This window comes from Moschus berezovskii, chromosome X, assembly GCF_049115385.1.
Source record: "Moschus berezovskii isolate FMDL1 chromosome X, NW_MosBer_1.0, whole genome shotgun sequence".
Classification (NCBI taxonomy): Eukaryota; Metazoa; Chordata; class Mammalia; order Artiodactyla; family Moschidae; genus Moschus; species Moschus berezovskii.
The window spans coordinates 139,893,969-139,913,949 of NC_142488.1; the positions used below are offsets into that span (position 1 = coordinate 139,893,969).

The 19,981-nt window shown below is 40.9% G+C and overlaps 1 protein-coding gene across 5 annotated transcripts in view; it reads left to right on the forward strand.

The window, feature by feature from the left end:
• Window positions 1-19,981, forward strand: part of AFF2 (ALF transcription elongation factor 2) — a 577,381-nt gene that overhangs the window by 397,477 nt on the left and 159,923 nt on the right. For all 5 annotated transcript variants that reach the window (XM_055438072.2, XM_055438074.2, XM_055438073.2 and 2 more), the window contains 2 exons: window positions 1,314-1,350; window positions 1,640-1,673. In XM_055438072.2, coding sequence (XP_055294047.2) covers window positions 1,314-1,350; window positions 1,640-1,673 — 71 coding nt within the window. The remainder of the gene's footprint in view (window positions 1-1,313; window positions 1,351-1,639; window positions 1,674-19,981) is intronic.

Below are 19,981 nucleotides of genomic sequence, written 5' to 3' on the forward strand. Positions count from 1 at the left end.
CCATGTATAATTTTCTAAGGGGTGGGAATCAGTTGGCGAAGCTTGTTAGGGTCTTTTGTCAACAGTCAGTTGTCTAGCAGACTGGGGAAAGGATGGTGATGTGGGGTGGAGAAGCCTTTGAGCAGCACACTACCTGGGCTTAGTGTCAGCCTTTTGCCTGAGAGGCCTTTCTCATCTCTTGTGGGGTTTCAACTCATCTTCTGGTGTGATGATCATGCCAGAAGATAAGTGTCTTGGGTAACAGAATCATGCTACATAGATTGGAAAACTCACTTTTAATTTAAACATAGCATCTTCATCATTCTAGCTTACTTCTCTTACATAAAATTATGCTGTGATCTTATTTTCACTCTATAGGGTGGTAAGATTAAGCTTAAAGAATAGATTACTTGCAGCAGATTGATATAATTCTCTTAAAGAATTTTAATTTGAACTATAGTTGATTTACAATGTTGTGTTAATTTTACATGAACACCAGTGTGGGTCAGTTATGTAGACGTGTGTGTGTCTATGTGTGTGTGTGTGTGTGTCTATGTTCTTGATATAACTAATTCTTGTATTTATTTGAATTCATTGTCCCTGGTTAGAAACACTTGCTTTGCCTTTGAAATTCCCTCCTTCCTCCACACATGTGTCCATGCTCCCAGAAGGCCTGATATGTGCAAATCCGGATTTCTTAACACACTTCTAAGTCACTTTGGGGTGACTTTCAAGTAAAATTGAAATCTCTTTAGATCACATGCTCCACTTGCATAATTGGAATTGCTTTCTATACATCTCTGACTTTGCAATGAAGTTTTAAGAACACTTTTCTTGTAAAAAGAAGAGACATCTATTGCATATGTGTCACCGTCAAGGTAGAAAATTGGAGTTGTTTCTATAAAATGGAACAGTTGAACCAGTCTGTTAATTACAGTGTTATTTATACCTCTACCAAAGTCATGATCCTTTGTTGAATCGAGTCCCCTTTACTTCCATAGAGGCATCATTGCCTAGCTAAGTGAGAAAGTATACATTTGAATCTCACACACATGGGTCTTTTGTTCCTACATTGCACACACTTCCAAACAGATACCAGTCTTATGTGTAATTCTGATAAAATGGCACTTATGGTCAAGTTGTAGCAGGTTTAGCTGGCAAATGTCTATCCTTTAAGTAGAGCTACAGACAGTAGCCTAATTAATGGACTCCTTAACAGTGGTTTCCTATTTGCCAACATTAGTAAACTTATATCTTCAGCAATAACAAGCAGACCTTTTGTTTCTTTTGTATCATTTAACTATTGTTTGTGTTGTCTGTGTTCTTCCTTATAGGAATCCCAACATCTGACTCCAGGATTTGCCTTACAAAGTAAGTGTTTTGAAAAAAAAAATATTTCTTGGTCAAAACCATTATCTCCTCTCCTCCCTCACTTTCTTTTCTTTTCTACATAATATCATGAAAACATGAAATAACAATTAAGAAAAATCACATTGTGATATATCCAATTGGTTTCCTTTTTACTTCATCTGTTATACATGGCAGGATTCTATGAAAAAGTGTAACTGGAAGGGCTGCATGTTCAAGACCAATGTTGTTCAGAATTATCATTTGACAGTAGAAAACGTGGATGGTAAATGTCTGTGCGCTTTCTTTTCAGAGTGGAGTGACCCGACCAGCAGAGCTTCTACAAAGTGAGTACCGTTCAAGTCCTGAGTATTCAGGTTTCTGAAACAAGCTTCTTCAGGGGCATTTGGCAAGGAAAATATGCTTTGGTGCTGAGTGAATCTTGTTCTCTCCGCTGCTCCTTGAAAACAGGAAACTTGCCTCTTAACAATGTGGAGTGTGATTAGAGGGGAGAATGAGACTTCCCACGATAAGCCAATAACAGCCAAAATGAATGAAATCACCATTAGGCTCTCTAGCATTGTAGATACAAGTTGGGTCAAAAATAACTGTGATTCTTGAGTTGTTTGAGCTATTTGAGTTGTTTGAACTGTGATTCTTCAGTTGTCTAGTTGTTTGAGCATTGTGTTACTTCAGCCACAGACATCTTCATGTGTAACATTCGGCCACCACTGACTAGGATGGAGAAAGAAGCCACCTAAGTAGCCGTGATTGAACATAAGGGCTTGAGTGCATTGTTCTGGCCGGTCAGCCTGGGACCTCACTGTTCACAGGTCATCTGGTGACTATATATTAAAGATAAACTAGGGCAGCCAGCAAGAGATGGAATAAGAGATTGCATAATACTAGGTTGAAGTTCAGAAGCCAGGGCCCTGCAATTCACTCCACACTGTCTTCATTTTGTATTAATGTTCACTGAAGGAGGGGCCTGGAGAAACCAATTTCCTCAGATTAACTATTGTAGATTTTGTAATATCCATTTGTCCAAGAGGGTATCAAGGGAGTAGTTCTCTCACAACTTCTTTCATTCCTAATAATAGAAAATGGAAGCCAACTTTTCTGTGTGAGTAATAGTCACATACTTGAAAATTTTCAAAATGAAATAATGTATGCCATTTGAGAGGCCTAATGGCACACTTGAAGTGAATTGCTCACCTTTTGGAAGATCACGAATAATTGCATAAAACAACTGGGAATGACTCCCAAATAGACCAAGGCTCTGAGAAAGTCAGTGGTATTTCCATGGTCTTAGTTCTGTTTAGTACTAAATTCCCCCAAACACTGACCTCATCATCAGTCCTCTTATTTGGTTTTCTGGCCTGATCTGTGCCTTATAAGTCAAGGTTCCATTTCAATACCCAAGAATTCTCCATTTAAAGAATCCAGGAAAAAAGAAAGCGAGAAGAGGAAAATAAAGCTATAACCTTGATTTAAGGGCCAAATTGCATGGAAATGTGGTATTTGAAATTTTTCTTTTTTTTTTTTTTTTGGCTGTGTTGGGTCCTTGTTGTGGTGCTTGGATTTCTCTCAAGTTGTGGCTTGCAGGCTCCAAATCGCATGGGCTCAGTAGTTGTGGTACACAAGCTTAGTTCCCCCCATGGCAGGTGGGATCTTAGTTCCCCAACTAAGGGTCAAACCTAGGCCCCCTGCATTGGAAGGTGGATTCTTAACCACTGGACCACCAAGGAAGTCCCAAAATCATCTTTGATATTGTTCATTCCAGCTTTTCCAGTCATCATTTTGCATTGACCTCCCCCTTGTTGTCCTAGTAGACAATAAACCTTATTCTCCTTACCTCTACTCCTGACTTGCTCCACTCTTATTCCAAAGCCAGTATAATTCACACACACATGCACTCACACACACACACACAGTCGAGCATTCAGGAAATCAGTGCAGGTTTCCCAACATGAAAACATATAAGAATATTTTTTTTCATTGTAAAATGATTCTACTCCTAAAGCAAGAGTTTTAGGCTCCTGCTGTGAAATATGCTGATTTCCATATAGACCATAAAATGCAGTATTTCAGTAGTTTGTAACTAACAGAAATAAACTTGTCAATTGTGGTTTATAGCTGGAGGCTGCATCTCCAAACAGTAGCACTGGGTATACAGTGCATTTAGTAGGGCTAATGTGCTCTATAGGCATTGTCAATAAAACTGGAAGACACTGAGTCTGTTTAATGAGTGAACCGCTCTTCTTTTAGTTGCTTGATCTAAGTCTAAGCATTGTTTGTCAGACTCCAGCTGGAATAAATGACCTTCATGTGGTAGCATATAGGTTTAACACAGGACAGATCAGAGCTATAATAATTATTTTCACTTTTAGCTTCCAAATTATTATCAACTTAGCCATTATGGTCATTCTCCCTTATTTTACCACACTGTGCTTTTTAAGTCAGTTTCTAGGCTTTTTCATCTGGCAAGGGCATCCTCCAGGCATCTGAGAACATCCTGTGTGTAAACAGACTGCTAGTGGCTGGAAGCTGGTGGGAAGCAGCCCCAAGACAGCCCTTCAGTAGGAGAGACACCCTCCTAAGACTTACGAATGTCCTGGGCAAACCCCTAGCCCTCACTGCAATAGGAAGACATGGGAGTCCTGTAAATCAAAGTCCCTTTGCTACTGGACTACTTGACTATTTTCCTCATCTTGGCCTCATTTGCCCAAATGAAGAAATGCAGACCTTCCATTTGGGCCTGGGTTGTTTATAAGGACTTCACGGATCAGCACCAGGACTGAAAACACCGGCACAGGGTTCCCCGAGTGCAAGCTCAGAACTAACCAGGCTCTGTGATGCAGCAGAATCACTGGTCTTGGGAGGATGGAAGCTCTTCTTGCCCCAGCATGCTCCATTGACACACAGTGCTTTCTATAGGGTGTCCATCTAAGAGGTGACATCCTACCTGTCCAGCTGGAACCCTGACTTCCCAAGAGGCCAGAGCATGCAACTGGGAGAGTTTCAAGATCCAGGCTTGAGTCTCTGTTCCATGACACTGATGGCATTGGGGGAAAGCATTGACCTCAGATTCAGAGGATTCAAGTTTAAATCAAGGGGGAATTCATTTTTATTTCAGAGTATAGAGATAGAGCCTCTTGAGGGACATGAGGCAAAATAACAAACATATGTATATATGCATACTGGTATACATGCACTTGTCACAATTCAAATGTAAACAGTTATACTCTCTAGTAATTCAACTCAACCTCAAAGTGCATTGAATTTAAACCCTTAATAATTTCTGGAGGAAAGAAGACCCAGGAGGTTTTGTTTCCCTCAGCCTGTATAAGTCAGAGTTGTATTATAGTCTTGGAACAGGCCTCACCCAGGTCTTCTAAATCCAGTGGAGTTTCTAGTCTCCTTCATAAAAGCTCTCTTTCCCCCAAAAGAGTGGAACATGGGCTATTGAAGATCAAGTTGTATTTCTCAGGCTGTAGAGTTGTGTAGTTATACAGTGATACCATGTCCGTTCTGCCTCAAAAGCACCCATTTATTTCAGGGAAAAGATTCAGAGATTGAAGGGACAGCCCAGACAATGGGTTGCCTTCTAGTTTCTTTATGACGCCATTAAAGAACAACGGAGGAGAAAATGGAAATCAAATCCAAAAAACTTGAATTTTCTTCATTAAGTTAGATATCTTCATCTAGTTGACTCTATCAGCTTGTCAATTATTTGTCAGTGCAGTAGCTTTACTAAAATACATGATTTTGTTGGTCTTTTATGAGCCATCCTGAATAGGGACAGATCAAATTTTTCCTGTAAATCATTTTCAGACAGCAACTATGAACTCAAGAGTATCCTTCTAGTCTTTCCTTGACTTTAGCTCATTTCATGAGGACCGATGAGAAGATGGCAGCTCCATATATGGATGTTTGGATACTTCCTTTGTCATCCTTGGTTGTTTGCATTTGGAATCTGTCCAGTTGGAAATCATGCAGACCCCGTTTTTATCAGGTATCTCCTGTGTTTTAAGTCATGCTGTTGAGAATTCCTGGATAGTTTCCATAGAAGCCCAACATAAAGGTAGATGTAACCGTAAGTCTGCTCTTTCCTTGCCATGAAACCAGTTTCTTCATTTATGGCACTAGCTACAAGTCTGAAAGCTTCCCAGCCATGGACCCAGAAAGTTGACAAAAGGCCTGACAGAGTCTAGTTGTGGCCAGTTTACCTGTGGGTGACAACTATGCATAGCACATGGACAAATTCTTGAATGTAGCACCAGATGGGAGGGAAAGAAGTTACACTCTCACAGGCATGGTAGACATCTGTGACAGTAATCACTGTGCTGGTGGATCATGGGTGAGGCTAGGTGCCAGGTCTCATGCCAGGTGCTTTTATATACACCACCCTATTATATTTAGCAGGGCTTCCCTGGTGGCTCAGACGGTAAAGAATCTGCCTGCAATGCAGGAGGCCTGGGTTTGATCCCTGGGTCAGGAAGATCCCATGGAGGAGGAAATGGCTACCCATTCCAGTATTCTTGCCTGGAGAATCCCATGGACAGAGGAGCCTGGTGGGGTACAGTCCTTGCCAACCTGGAGGGGCTCCCAATAATTACCATTTTACAGATGAGAAAAATGACACTAGACTATCATCCCTCCTTATGAAGTATACACAGTTCAGTGGGAGGACAAACTGACTGTTTATCTTGAACAGACATGTTAGCTATGAGTACACAGGAGGGCGAGGTAAGTTACATCTCTCTTCATGGGAAAGCTTGCATGCTCAAAGCCTTCTCTTTTCCCACTGAGTTGTCCCTCCTCATGGAATCTGATGCAGTCAGGGATTTGGTCACCAAATTTGGCATTTTGTACCTGGGCACAAACCTTCAAATAGACTTGAAGAGCTGAAGTTGATGATTCCAAACCTGATTAAAGTTGCTTGATTTAACTGAAAGAGCATTATTTCTCGTCTTTTCTCTATATGGTATGAAGACTTCATTATCACCGGGAATAGAAAGATAATAAGAATGTTTTATAGTTTGCTATGACCAGTAGCAAGTGCTACATAATTTCTTAGATGAATTTTTAAACAAGTTTTTTACCAATAAAACTCCAAAACACAAAAAACATGCATGAAAATCTTGACCATCTTTCTCCAAAAACTTTCATCATGGAAAATGTTTCCTTCGGAATCTGATTTGAGATTTGAGCAATTTCATATGTTCTTTCCTAAATAGTTATTTTGGTCTTCTACTTAGATACAATTTCTGGAACAAAGTAAATGTGTAATGAGGCAGGGGGGAAATGAGTATTTTCATAATCAGATTAATTCTTGATCAGAATAGATGATTTGGTACTTGGAATTTAGAAATACTACTAATCAGTTTAAGGCTTACAAAAGCCAAACTAAACTCTCCCAATAAACTGGTAATCTTGGTGACTGTCAGTGGTCACAGCCATTCCAACTTTCAAACTGAGACATATGCCAACTCTTGCGTTTAACCCATCTTGTATGCCCTGCATCTTAGAGCATGCCAACTTTTCCTAAGGACTTAATATATTTTTGGAAGTTCTCCACTACATCAGGGACAGCCACCTGGGAGCAGAGAAAACAAAATTTGGCAGCCTGTTCAGGCTGTGAATTAAAGGTAATTCACAGTTTGAAATAAATCAGCATGAGGTCCTTAAGAAGAGTAATCAGACATCAAGAGGATTTTATTTTGAGGACTGTATATTGGCTAATGTGACAACAAGCAATATTGGCATTTGCAATGTGCACGTCAAGAAGTATTGAAGCTGCTGGTGCTTGACAGGTGCCAAGACTGAAAACTGGGGCACCTTTGACAGGAGCTGTGGATTTCTGCTTTCATTACAAAAGCTGCAAACGTAGATGTTTATGCTCAGGGAGCATAAATATTGAAAGATCAGATTTGCTTTTTGTGTCTTTGTTCAGGTGCCCAAGATTTGTATGTTTCAGGTGGATTTTGAGACATGTCTGTAATTAGAAACAAACATCTCTCTTTCTCTCAGGAAAAAGTCAAGTATGTCGTCTTTTCTACCTGATTTGCATCCATATTTATATTAATTCATTTTCCATTTCATTCCCTACAAAAATGCTTTGAACCCCTATTATGTGTAAGGCTCTGGGCAATGCAGGGTGGTAACTCAGAATGAAACCATGCATACTTCCCACCAACGAGCTCACAGGTTAGTGAAAACTTCCATGGATAACACCAGTATCTCAACCAGCTCCTACCCACTGAGCACCTGCAGCAAGCATGTCAGGAACTTTCTCTCTTTACAGACCCATGGGAGTCAGCACCTTATATTCTATAGCAGCAGAAACCAAAACTCAAGGATTTTGAGTGAATCACCCTATGGGCCACAGTAACAGAACCACAACCGGACAGACTCCAGAGCACATACTCTTGACATGCACTTAAGCCATCCCCTTGGAATTCACCTCTGATCTTGCCCTGGTGTCAGACCAAAGTAGACTGAAAACTTGCATGCGTGCTCAGTCATTTGTCTTTGTGAACCATGGACTGTAGCCCACCAGGCTCCTCTGTCCATGGGATTTCCCAGGCAAGAATACTGGAGTGGGTAGCCATTTCCTCCTCCAGGGGACCTTCCTGACCCAGGAATCAAACCCTGTGTCTCCTGCATTGGCAGGTGGATTCTTTACCACTGTGCCACCAGGGAAGCCCAAGCACAGTGTGGGCTAAAATGGACCCTATCATTTGCTTTCTATCAGGGAAAGGATTAGATCAGAACACTGTTATTGAGTCAGGCTCTCTGACACAGCACATGTTCATGGGTTCTGATGGGGACACTCTGTAGATGCCTCAGCTCAGGGCCAGCAGCCAGATGTTGTCACATGCCTGGAAGATGCTTCCTTTGGTGAGGTGGGGTGATCCAAACCTGTAAGGGACTTCACCACTCCTAGAAATTCCCACAAGGGTGATTTTGGTGGCCTGTGATGGCAACAACATTTCTCTCTAGAAATCTCTATTTTCATATATGAAAGTAAAAAGAACAGAACTGATAGTTGGGTTGGTTTTTATGACAGTTTTGTCCATCACATTTCATGCTTACCAATGTGGAAATTGCTTTATTTTATTGAAAAGTTGCTTTATTTTACAACCTTATTTTAAAAAATTTAAAAATTATTCCCAGTGTTATCAATTGATGGCCCTATTTCTAAGTTCTCCTGGAGATTTTCAGCAGTAAATGGGAGTGAAACATATAAGGCTGGTGGGAGTTGTTTCAAGTGAATAAGCAAGAGACCAAAATAAAAATAACATTAGGCACAATAAAGGACAGAAATGGTATGGACCTAAGAGAAGCACAAGATGTTAAGAAGGGGTGGCAAGAATACACAGAAGAACTATACAGAAAAGATCTTAATGACCCAGATATCCACGATGGTATGATCACTCACCTAGATCCAGACATCCTGGAATGTGAAGTCAAAGTGGGCTTTAGTAAGTATTACTGCAAACAAAACTAGTGGAAGTAATCGGAATTCCAGCTGAGCTATTTCAAATCCCAAAAGATGATGCTGTGAAAGTGCTGCACTCAATATGCCAGCAAATTTGGAAAACTCAGCAGTGGCCACAGGAATGGAAAAGGTCAGTTATCATTCCAATTCCAAAGAAAGGCAATGCCAAATAATATTCAAACTATTGCACAATTGCACTCATTTCACATGCTAGCAAGATGATGCTCAAAATCCTTCAAGTTAAGCTTCAACATTACATGAACCAAGAACTTCAAGATGTACAAGCTGAATTTAGAAAAAGCAGAGGAACCAGAGATCAAATTGCCAACATCTCTTGGATCATAGAAAAAGCAAGGGAATTTCATAAAAACATCTACTTCTACTTCATTGACTAAACTAGAGCCTTTGGCTGTGTGGATCACAACAAACTGTGAACAATTCTTAAAGAGATGGGAATAACAGATCACCTTACCTGCCTCGTGTGAAACCTGTATGCAGATCAAGAAGCAACAGAACTAGACATGAAACAATGGACTGGTTCAAAATTGGGAAAGGAGTATGTCAAGGCTGTATATTGTCACCTTGCTTATTTACTTGATATGGAAAATACATCATGCAAAGTACTGTGCTGGAGGAAGCACAAGCTGGAATCATGTTTGCTGGGAGAAATATCAATAACCTCAGATATGCAGATGACACCATCTTAATGGCAGAAAATGAAGAGGAACTAAAACGCCTCTTGATGAAGGTGAAAGAAGAGAGTGAAAATGCTGGCTTAAAATTCAACATTCCAAAAACTAAGATCATGGCATCCAGTCCCATCACTTCATGGCAAATAGATAGGGAAAGAATGGATACAATGACAGACTTTACTTTCTTGGGCTCCAAAATCACTGCAGATGGTGACTATAGCCATGAAGTTAAAAGACATTTGCTCCTTGGAAGAAAAGCTATGACAAGCTTAGACAATGTATTAAGAAGAAGAGACATCACTTTGCCAACGTAGGTCTATCTAGTCAAAGCTATGATTTTTCCAGTAGTCATGTGCAGATGTGAGAGTTGGACCATAAAGAAGGCTGAGCACTGAAGAACTGATGCTTTCAAACTGTGGTGCTGGAGAAGACTCTTGAGAGTCCCTTGGACTGCAAGGAGATCAAACCAGTCAATCCTAAAGAGAATCAGTCCTGACTATTTGTTGAAGGACTGATGCTGAAGCTGAAGCTCCAATACTTTGGCCACCTGATATGAAGAGCCGACTCATTGGAAAAGACCTGATGCTGAGAAAGATTGAAGGCAGGAGGAGGAGGGGATGACAGGGGATGAGACTGTTGGGTGACAACACCAACTCAATGGACATGAGTTTGAGCAAATCCCCAGAGATAGTGAAGGACAGGAAAGCCTGGTGTGCTGCAGTCCATGGGGTCACAAAGAGTCAGACACGACTGAACGACTGAGCAAGAACAATCATTGAATGCAATGTTTTGATCTCTCTCTCACACACACACATGCACATCCTGTCTCCCAGAGTATCAAGCCCCTCTAATGCATCTGATCTAACGAGATGCTTTCACAGATGTGCACGCTCTTTTTTCAATTACTAGGTTGTAAAATACCATGACCAGGCCTTCTTTTCACATGCCCAGTGATTGCAAATTTGATACCACTTTCACACAATACATTAACATCATGTGAGTGTTACAGCAATCCTATTAAGATAGTCAGGTGCAAAGAAGCCAGGCTCAGGGAGTGAAAGATATTCACCAGAGTCCCCCAGCTACAGAGTGGTGGAACTGGGCCTGGAAGCACAGATTCTGCCGTTTATCAGAGTGTGCTGCCTTGTCCCCATATTCTCCAGATGCTGTGGGGCCAGAACTCATCAGTCAGAGCATAGACAAGTCTTCCAGGACCAGATGAAGAAAATATAGCCACAGTGCAAAAAGCCCCATGGATCATTCCTAGAAATTAAAAAGAAACAGACAACCCCTCCTGGAAAAAAAAAAAAACCCTACCCAACTGAACCTGGAATAGATGAGAAGGGATATCCACCCTGCTTCTGAGCTCTTCATTCTGCTTTTCCATCCTATCAAACATTTCACAGTCAGCCACATACTTTGCCCCAATTACAGTATCAGGAACATTCTGTTTAAGTGGTCTCTCTTGACATCTTCTCAGAGCTGCTGAAAAGCCCTTCCACTTTACTAATGAGTGGGTAGCAATGTCAGTAGAACATGGCAGGTGCTTGCACGATCACAGCCACAAAATTAGTAGAAAAATCAGACAAATGCCATTTTCTGTGGTTCATGCTTCCACTGCAATGTGAAGACCAGAAAAGGAAAAGGTCTCAAAACTATTTGATTGACATCTGCAAATATGCTGCCAGTGTTGGGACAGAGAACGGGGGGGTTGGAATATGCTTTGTGAAACCCAGTGGGACACAGTTGTTTTTCTTTGCTGCCCTGTAAGATCTTGGCACCCAAGTACAACCCCTAATATACCACTTTGTCCTCAGCGAAGTTCCAGGATGCCTGAGAGAATGATGAGGAAGCAAAGGTCATTGAAGATCATCATTTACAGAGCAACCAACAGTCCTGTCACCACCACTGCTTAAGTTCAGGAATTACCTCGTTTTTGCAACAGTTACCCACTTTTTAAAAATCCCCATTAGATAACTCAATATCATAACTATGTGGGATATTTCTATATTTTCAAGAGAAAAATCCAGAAAAGGATGTAGTGTTTATAATTTCTAGAAATTGTCTACAGTATCTAGAAATTGCAAGGGTCATTCTATATTTCTCCAAAATCATCCTCATATATCATGGAACATGGACTGAAGGGAAGCAAACTAACTGCATGTGAGCTGTGTGCCTGTGTCATGACGAGTCACCTTTGTTTTTGGCTCTGGTGGGTCTTTGTTGCAGCTGCAGGTTTGTTCTCTCTCTAGTTGTGGGATGCAGGGGCTTCTCTAGTGGCAGCATGAGGGCTTTTCTTATTGCAGTACAAGGGCTCTGTAGTTGCAGTGCAGAGTTCTATAGTTTTGGTGCCTAGGCTTAGTTGACCTTATGTGGGATCTTAATTCCTGGACCAAGGATTGAACCTGCATCCCCTGCATTAGAAGGCAGATTCTTAACCACTGGACCACCAGGGAAGTCCTTAAAGTAATCGTTTGCAGGCACCATCTGTGGGCCAGGTGCTGGGGCCAACATTTCACAAGCATTAGCTGTGTCATCCTCACAGCATCTCTGAGGTGGGATGTCATCATCTCCACTCCCAGGATGGCTCTATCAAAGGCTCAAAGAGGGCACCTAGCAAACACCCCAGATACCTATGGACAAACAGCCAGTGCCAGTGATAATGCTGGAACCAGACCTGCTTGAGTCCTTTGGGCTGTGCCATTGCTCTACTTCACTTGTTTCTTCACCTGCTGTCTTCACCGCCCCTTTGTAAAAGGAAACTGATTTTATGGAGAAGGAAATTGCATCTCGGAGCCTTTCAATGACTGTTTCAAGATGAGAAAGCCAGGTATGATTGGAGACAGAGTCTCACTCTAGGATTCTTGGAGTATGAAACTCATACTTTTCTTTCTGAAGCCCTGTCTGCCACACTTGTATAAAGTTTCAATTGAACAATTTTGAATTAAGTACAGAGACAGACAATACTCTTCTGGTTCGATGACATCTTCTGTTTCCACATAGGGCATTATCTTTGTTACATTTGGGCTTGACTCAATTCTGGGAGCCAGAAAACAGAGGAGGGGCCTCAGCTGCTGGGCCTGCACTTCCGGGTGGCTCAAATTGCCACTCTCGCTCTTCCTGCCATGTGACTTGATTAAGTCACCTGGCATTTTTCTGAGCCTTTGTTTCAACAGATGTAACACAGAGATACGCTATTGCTCAGACTCCAAAATGAAATGCACCACCATCGGGGGACTCCTGAATGGGCTTTGCCAACCATCATTCGGCATTAGTTCTCACCTCATGTTATCACTGAGGAAAGTCATGCTCAGATGGCGTAAGCGTGGTCCCTAAGCTCACACAACTCACTGTTGCAAGGCTTGGTCCCACTTCTTGGGCCCTAATTGAGTTCTCCTTTTGCTGATATCTGCCATTACTTCTCACAAATGTTTTGTTGATGTGGTTTGGATCAAAGGATCAATTCCCAATGCAGACAAGAGAGTGATGCTGGACTGGAAGCCAGTTGTATGTGGACCACTCTTCTACTTAGCTTAGATGTCCCCAGCACACTTCTGGATGCTCCACCCACAAGGGATCATTCATTATTTGATTCATTGACAGTTTGAGCATTTGAAAAAGAATCTGAATAGTTGTTGTTTTTAATCACATACATTTTTCAATCTCACTGTCTTAGAGAATGGAATTTGGGAGTTAGATTTACCCTATCTTCATGCTTTTGAGGAGGGGGGCTGTTTTATTCTGAGGTTGAAGAGGACCTGAAGCCAGTGACCTGTCTTGACCTTTACAACTGGATTAAAATTCCAGGTTGCTACTGTGGTAACCATACCTTGAAAATTAGATCCTGACAGTCACAAGAAATTTAAAAGTTCACTGCTGCCATGAACTTTGAAGAAAGGTCACTTAAGATTGTTAGAGAAAGCCTCTTGATTTAAATAATCTGCCTGTCTGGTGTGTGTGTGTGTGTGTGTGTGTGTGTATTTGGGGCAGGGTCACACAAAGAGATTATATCTTGATGAATTTTTTAAATATAAAAAATGTTTGTGGTTTGAAGCAGAGCAGTTTTCTGCATGAAATTTAAATCAGCATCAGTTCAATTTATAGGATTCACAGAGAGTTGTGATATTCAGGGTGGCAGGAAGCCAAGAGACACAAAAAAGATGTAAAGACACTGAGAAAAGATACTCCTGGGGGGTCCTTCGCAGGCAAGCCTCAGTGGCCCATGGTCCAAATGGCAGTCACTGTCAAACCACAGGCTACTGGGCCCAGGATTCTGCAGAGGAGGGAAATAGCAGAGCAGGCACATGACAGACTTGCAGATCAAGACAGTGGGCAGGCACTGATTTGCCCAGTGGCATAAAGAGCTGCTCCCAAAGCGAGGGCAGTAGGAACCGAGCAATATGGGGCATCTCACCTCTGAAGCAGATGAGGGATTGAGGAATTTGAAATTCCAGAAATTCTCCATCCTTCCTTTTGTATTTCTCTCTCAAGAAAAGCAGTTCATGGTGACTCTGGCTTTATAATTAGTTGTGGGCTCTGTCTGTGGTTCCATAACAGGCTTTTAAAAAATTTGATTGGGCTTTTTTTGACACGCTCCAACAGGATTGGAATCTGTTTCTTAGGCAACACATTAAAAAATACCTCTTTAACGCTCTGAAGGGAGCAGTTTCCCACCAGAAGTGATGATCTCACTCTGGGAAAGTTGCCAGACTCTTTCCCACACAACAGAGAGCAAATATTCAACCTGTTGGGTGATATCAGGTAGCTGGGGAAAGGATGGGAGGCAACAGGATGATATCAGGTAGTTGGGGGAGGTACGTGAAGCAACAGGAACTCTCGCCTTCCACAGAAGGGCGGCTCTGGCTGAAGACCTGAGGGGATAACCTGTCACATCCCTTGAATGGCTCTTCAGCCTTGTTTGGTCAGTCTGTGTGCCAAAGAGACTGGGAGGATGATGACGGAATTGGGATATTCCTACAACCCAAGAAATGCTTAGGAAAGCCTAGCAAACACTACCAGTATTCCCCTTGAGAGGGTTCTAGAGCCTCAGGTAACAGTTTGGGCTCTACTGACATAATAGGTTCACAAGTCTCTGAGCTCATTAGGGACAAGGGTGGTATGGATTCACCTGTGCTTTCTTAGCAACTAGTACACGACCTGCTGCCTAGTAGATAACCAGAAATTGTTCTCGAGTGGATAGTACATAGTCAAATAAGGATCCAGAAGGTGTCAGCTATTCTGAATTAAAAATAACACTTTTTGAGATCTTTTATTTTTAGATTCCTCAATTCATATTGAAAAGGTAGTGTCATAAGAAGAAATAAAAATGTGTGAGTGTGTGCACATGTGCGTGTCTAAGTGGTTTAGTCATGGAAATCCATGTAATGTAGAGATTGAAGTGGACAGGCTCCAGAGCCTGGGTTCAAGTCCCAATTTCACTGATAGCTCAGTTGGTAAAGAATCCGCCTGCAATGTTGGATACCTGGGTTCAATCCCTGGGTTAGGAAGATCCCCTGGAGAAGGGAATAGCTACCCACTCCAGTATTCTGGCCTGGAGAATTCCATGGACTGTATAATCCATGGGATCACAAAGAGTCAGACATGACTGAATGACTTTCACTTCACTTTGGCCAGGTTACTTAACCTTTCTGTCACTCAGTTTCTTCATATGTAAAATGGGGATGATAATAGCACCTTCATGATGGCACTAAATGATTGAACTGCTTATTATAGTGCTTGGTACATAGGCAGTTCACATTAGACATTAACTGTTTTATTCATTATTCTTAAAGTTAATACTGTCATTATTACTGTGTGCTTTGAGGCAGAGCCTTTGTGCTGCATTCCACTCTTCAGGCACTTGAGGAGCCCTTCCTTCCATTTCCCTGACTTGTCCCAGAGGCTCCCAGTTGAAGGAAGACCTCTCCAGAGTGAGGCTTTCCTCTGTGGACTCACCTACCCCAGGACCCAAGTGTAAAAATAAAGAAAGGTGTAAATGTGTCAAATTCATCCACTTTGGGAGCTAAGCACTTTCTTCTTCTCAGGAGCTCACCACAGCACCTTATCACAGCCACACTTGTGCTTTTAATTCTGTGATTATTTAAAAACAAACAAACAAACAAAAAGCTAGGACTTAACGATGTCTAGGTGCTCTGCTGAGTGTTTTATGTCCCCTAGCTAATTGAATATTCACAATCCAGTGAGATGTTGGCACCACTCTTACCCACATTTTACCCAGACGAAACTATGGTTCATGAATGGAAACTAAGTTCTTCCAGCCAATGATGGTGGGTTCATGTCTTGAGCCATGTCAGACTGACTCCAGTAAGAGACTCCTGAAATGCCACCTTGCTGCCAATCCTGGAATCTACCAGACTCCATTGTCCTGGCAAATGCAATACCTTCTCAGAGATAACAGAGGACCAGAACTTGACCCAAGACGTTTTCTGTCTCTGATTCCCAGGATAGCTTCTCACCTTTGGTAAAATCACCACTGGGGTAATTTAATAATTGTGGATTGCTTGGCTGACATCTATGTGAATGACTATTTCTGAAATATTAGAGCAACACGTTGGCAGTGTTCTAATCAAGTAACACAGAATCCTTTTCTGAATTCCCTCTTTTTCTGGCTTGCATAAAGGATGCATCTGAATAACAACAAGAAAAAAATGAGTAAAATTTCATGAAGAAGCCCCCGCCTTTCTGTGAAATAAGCACTCTAATCCCTTGCCTGGTCGAATCATTCCTGGTGCTGCATATCTGTTTCCTTGGTCTTAAAAGACATTTCAGACCCTGCCTTTAATTATGATCAGACTTGACTCTGAATCCCTTGAGAAATAAGCTTGTTTTTGCTGAGAGGGAGGGTAAAGTGACATTCAAATAGGTGTTAAAAATAAGTGAAATTTCAGAAGACACACTATTGTAGGACATACTGTATATCAAAATATATCAGCACAGAATTGTAACAGTAGTTTAGTAAACACATTACTGAGTGAACTATGATAAATAATCCACTGAGGTGCTATTTTGCTCAGTCCTAAGCACTGGGTTAAGAGTATATCACCATAAAGTAGATAGGCAGTGTTGAAAAATATTTGCCTATGTGTCTTTTTTTAGAACATCTCTTTCAGGCCCAACAGACTAATTGTTTTTCTTCCCTTGCTAAGAAAAGTATACTATAAGGAATTTAGTTAAGTGGTATAATAAGTGAAGATCTAGAAGAGTTTTAGAAGATAACAATTCTGAGCAAAGAATTATCTTTAGCAATTTGATTGTGAATGTGACAGAAATTAAGTATAAGATACAATCAAAGGCAGTTCAATGAAATCTTTCCAATCTGTAACCTAATTTAGAACCCGGCATCACTTGTATTGTCTACTGGCACCTCTATTATTATAAGAACCTGAAACTGTAGGTAAAATAAATGTATCAGTACAAGTAAATGAATTTCCATGTTCTGGAGAGTGATTTTTTTTCCTCTGGACAGCCTAAATTATCCTGGTTAAGAGACCTCCTCTGTGGAAGAGCAGGGCTCCTGAAGACCATTCTTTTGCATAGAGTTTTATATTAAACTCCTAGAAGCCCTGTTCCAAAATTATAGAATAATAAGGAGTATTTTTCTAGAACATTCTTCTATTACTCTTGCTAAAACTTTTAGATCTAAACTAAAGTAACTTGACTTTTAAAATCATGGTCCAGTTCAGATTTGTTGCCTTTTAATTCCATGTAAATAAAAGTGTGATGAGACATAATGAGACATAATGTACATCAGAGCATGTCAAACCAGGTCCAGTTTAAAGCCATAAGATAATTTCCCCCGTTTGAACCTAGTTTGAAACTATTTTCTTAGTTTAACTCCATAACATGAATGGTGCATATATACAAAGGTTTCAAAGCAGTGTTTCTCAGAAACAGCATTTCAATAGCTCCTCCTCTGCAAAAGAAGGCAAGGGACAAAGTTGACAAATCATGACAGTCTCTCATAATGAAAACCTGAGAATATGCACATCCATGTGCCCACTCCATCCCAGTGTAGTCTGGCTGAATGATGGTTGTCACTGAATGACTGTGGCTCACAATTTTACATGGGAGAGGAGAAGAAAGGACATATAGAAAGATGTTTTTCCACTTGAAGCAAGCCTGTCACAAAATTCTCGCATATATTTCCAAACAGATAAAAAGGTAATTTTTCACCCTTAAAAAGAATCCTTCACTTTGAAAATGATTCACCACAGGTTTCCTCTAAATATTAAGTTCATCTCATGCATTCACAATATGGTTTGATTTTCAAAACATCAGTTTCGTGCACTTTCCAGAAACAAATCTATTGTGCAAAGTGATGCTGACTTGTATAGCATAAAAAGGTAAAAATATGTTTAAAAAATCAGGGTCTATAGTTTATAGAGTGTACTCATCATTAATATTAATTATATATAGTCCAGCAGCTTTCACTAACACAAGTAGAGTTGGAGATGCCACAGGCTGCCTCAGAGGTAGTTCCATAATGCTCATTCATAATTAGAGAAATGCCGTTATTTCGACAGCAGTCAATCAAACACAGCCTTGTTCTTGTTCTCATGGGAACCTAATCCTTCAGTCCCTTCTTCCCCCTTCAGTTTGCCTGGTTCACGGACATTCCATGAACTGAAAATCTAACGATAAATTAGGGACAAAATTAGAGCCATTTTTATTACGACTAACATTGGGAATGGAATGTAATCCTTGGAGTGCAGAGTATTCACAGCCAATGTGAAATGGACTGATCAGTAACTCGAGCCGTGGTGTAGCATCGCTCAGATCAAGAATTCTCTAAAGAACCCTGGCAGAAAATGTGGAAAGGTTACCTGGAATCGTCATTTAGAACAGAGCAAAATGCCATTGAAAAGGGAGCCAGGGCTGAGCTCCCTGCATTCATTGCGATGCTTTCATTCAGGTGCTGATGGCTTGGCTTTTTAACAACAGAGGTGTTTAGTCTCCGTTAGAGAGAGGGTCAGACTTCGCAGGAAAACTGACAGCAACACAGAGATTGATGTTCTGTGAATTTGCTGTCTTCTAAGATGATTTCTCTGGGAAACTTGTCTTTCTCTGCATGAAACTAAGCAGCCTCCGAAACAAAGGAAAACCATCACCGGATCACTTGGCCAAACACAGTTCTGAACTTCCCTATGGAATTCAGCTTGAACAGCTTTATCAAAGGTTTTGCTGAGCTGATCATACAGGATAAATTTTGGGTCTTTGATTTGTAGAGCACTAATTTCAGACTGATTCTCAGATAATTTCCAGGAACACAGCGAGTTTTTCCACTTAAAAGGTCTATTTCTGCATTCAGTTGTGACCACGAGGCAGGTCTGGTGGGAGAGTCATAAATGTAGCTCTGGGTGATTATTTTGAGAATTTCAGCACGTTGATTGTCATCGCCTAATTGAAAATCAAAGTTTTTTACCATGACTTAAAAAAATCATATTAGTGTCAAACAACTTCCCTTGGAAACTTTGGCTGTATAGTCTTATTTATGCCATGCAAATGTTGTGAATATTTGAGACAAATCAGTTCAGAGGGAAAGAAAATAACCTCACTTTTCTGTCAATTATGCAGATATGTAAGATAAAATTCTTTTAGAAATGAAATTTCTAGATTTCACTTTTCCTAAGTGCTTTAGCATAAAATATTAGTATAAAAGGATTACCACAGAATATTAGTTGTTAATCAGAAAAAAAAAAGGAGTTTTATGATCCAATATATTTGGGAAACAGTGTGTTAAAAAACCTAATGAGTCTTTTCACTGTAGGAATTCTTTGAGCCTTTAATATGCTAATGTTCGCTGTGTTTCTGATAGGGGTGTAGAATGGGAAGGGTTTCTATGACTTGGCCATAGAATTCTTTAGCGCAGAATAATTTGGGCTGTGCCCATCCAGATAACAACATCATCACGGAGTTCTCTGTACATATATCATATATCTAGACACAGCTTCGACATGTGCCTGGAGTGGTAATACTGCTTTTTTATCTTTCCACCCTCACTCTACTTCTCCTCCAGTTGACCCACCAGATCTGAGAGGACGTTTAAAATCAAATGGCCCTCTTAGGCAGTTTAGTGAAATGACAATTTGTATGAAAAAACCATGGAGGCTTTATTTTTGAATCCACAGTATGGAGAGTGTTCTGAAAGCTCACCAACTTTCTTCCTAAAGATTTCTTTGGTGGGAGCCTTTCCTTCCCCCTGCAGACCACCTGCAGCTAGAAGCTGTCTCAGGGGTGGCTGACTCCAACACTGCCCATCATCTTCCCCCACCATGGGGAGAAAAGCTGGCTGAATAGAGAAAGACATGCTGCCGACTCACGGAACATTCTTGGGAGATCATTTCCTGCATGTTTTATAAAACCAGGGACTGGATGTGCTTAAGAGCTTTTTATTAGATATTGCCGAGAGAGATAATAGTCCTATTACCCTGGTGACTTT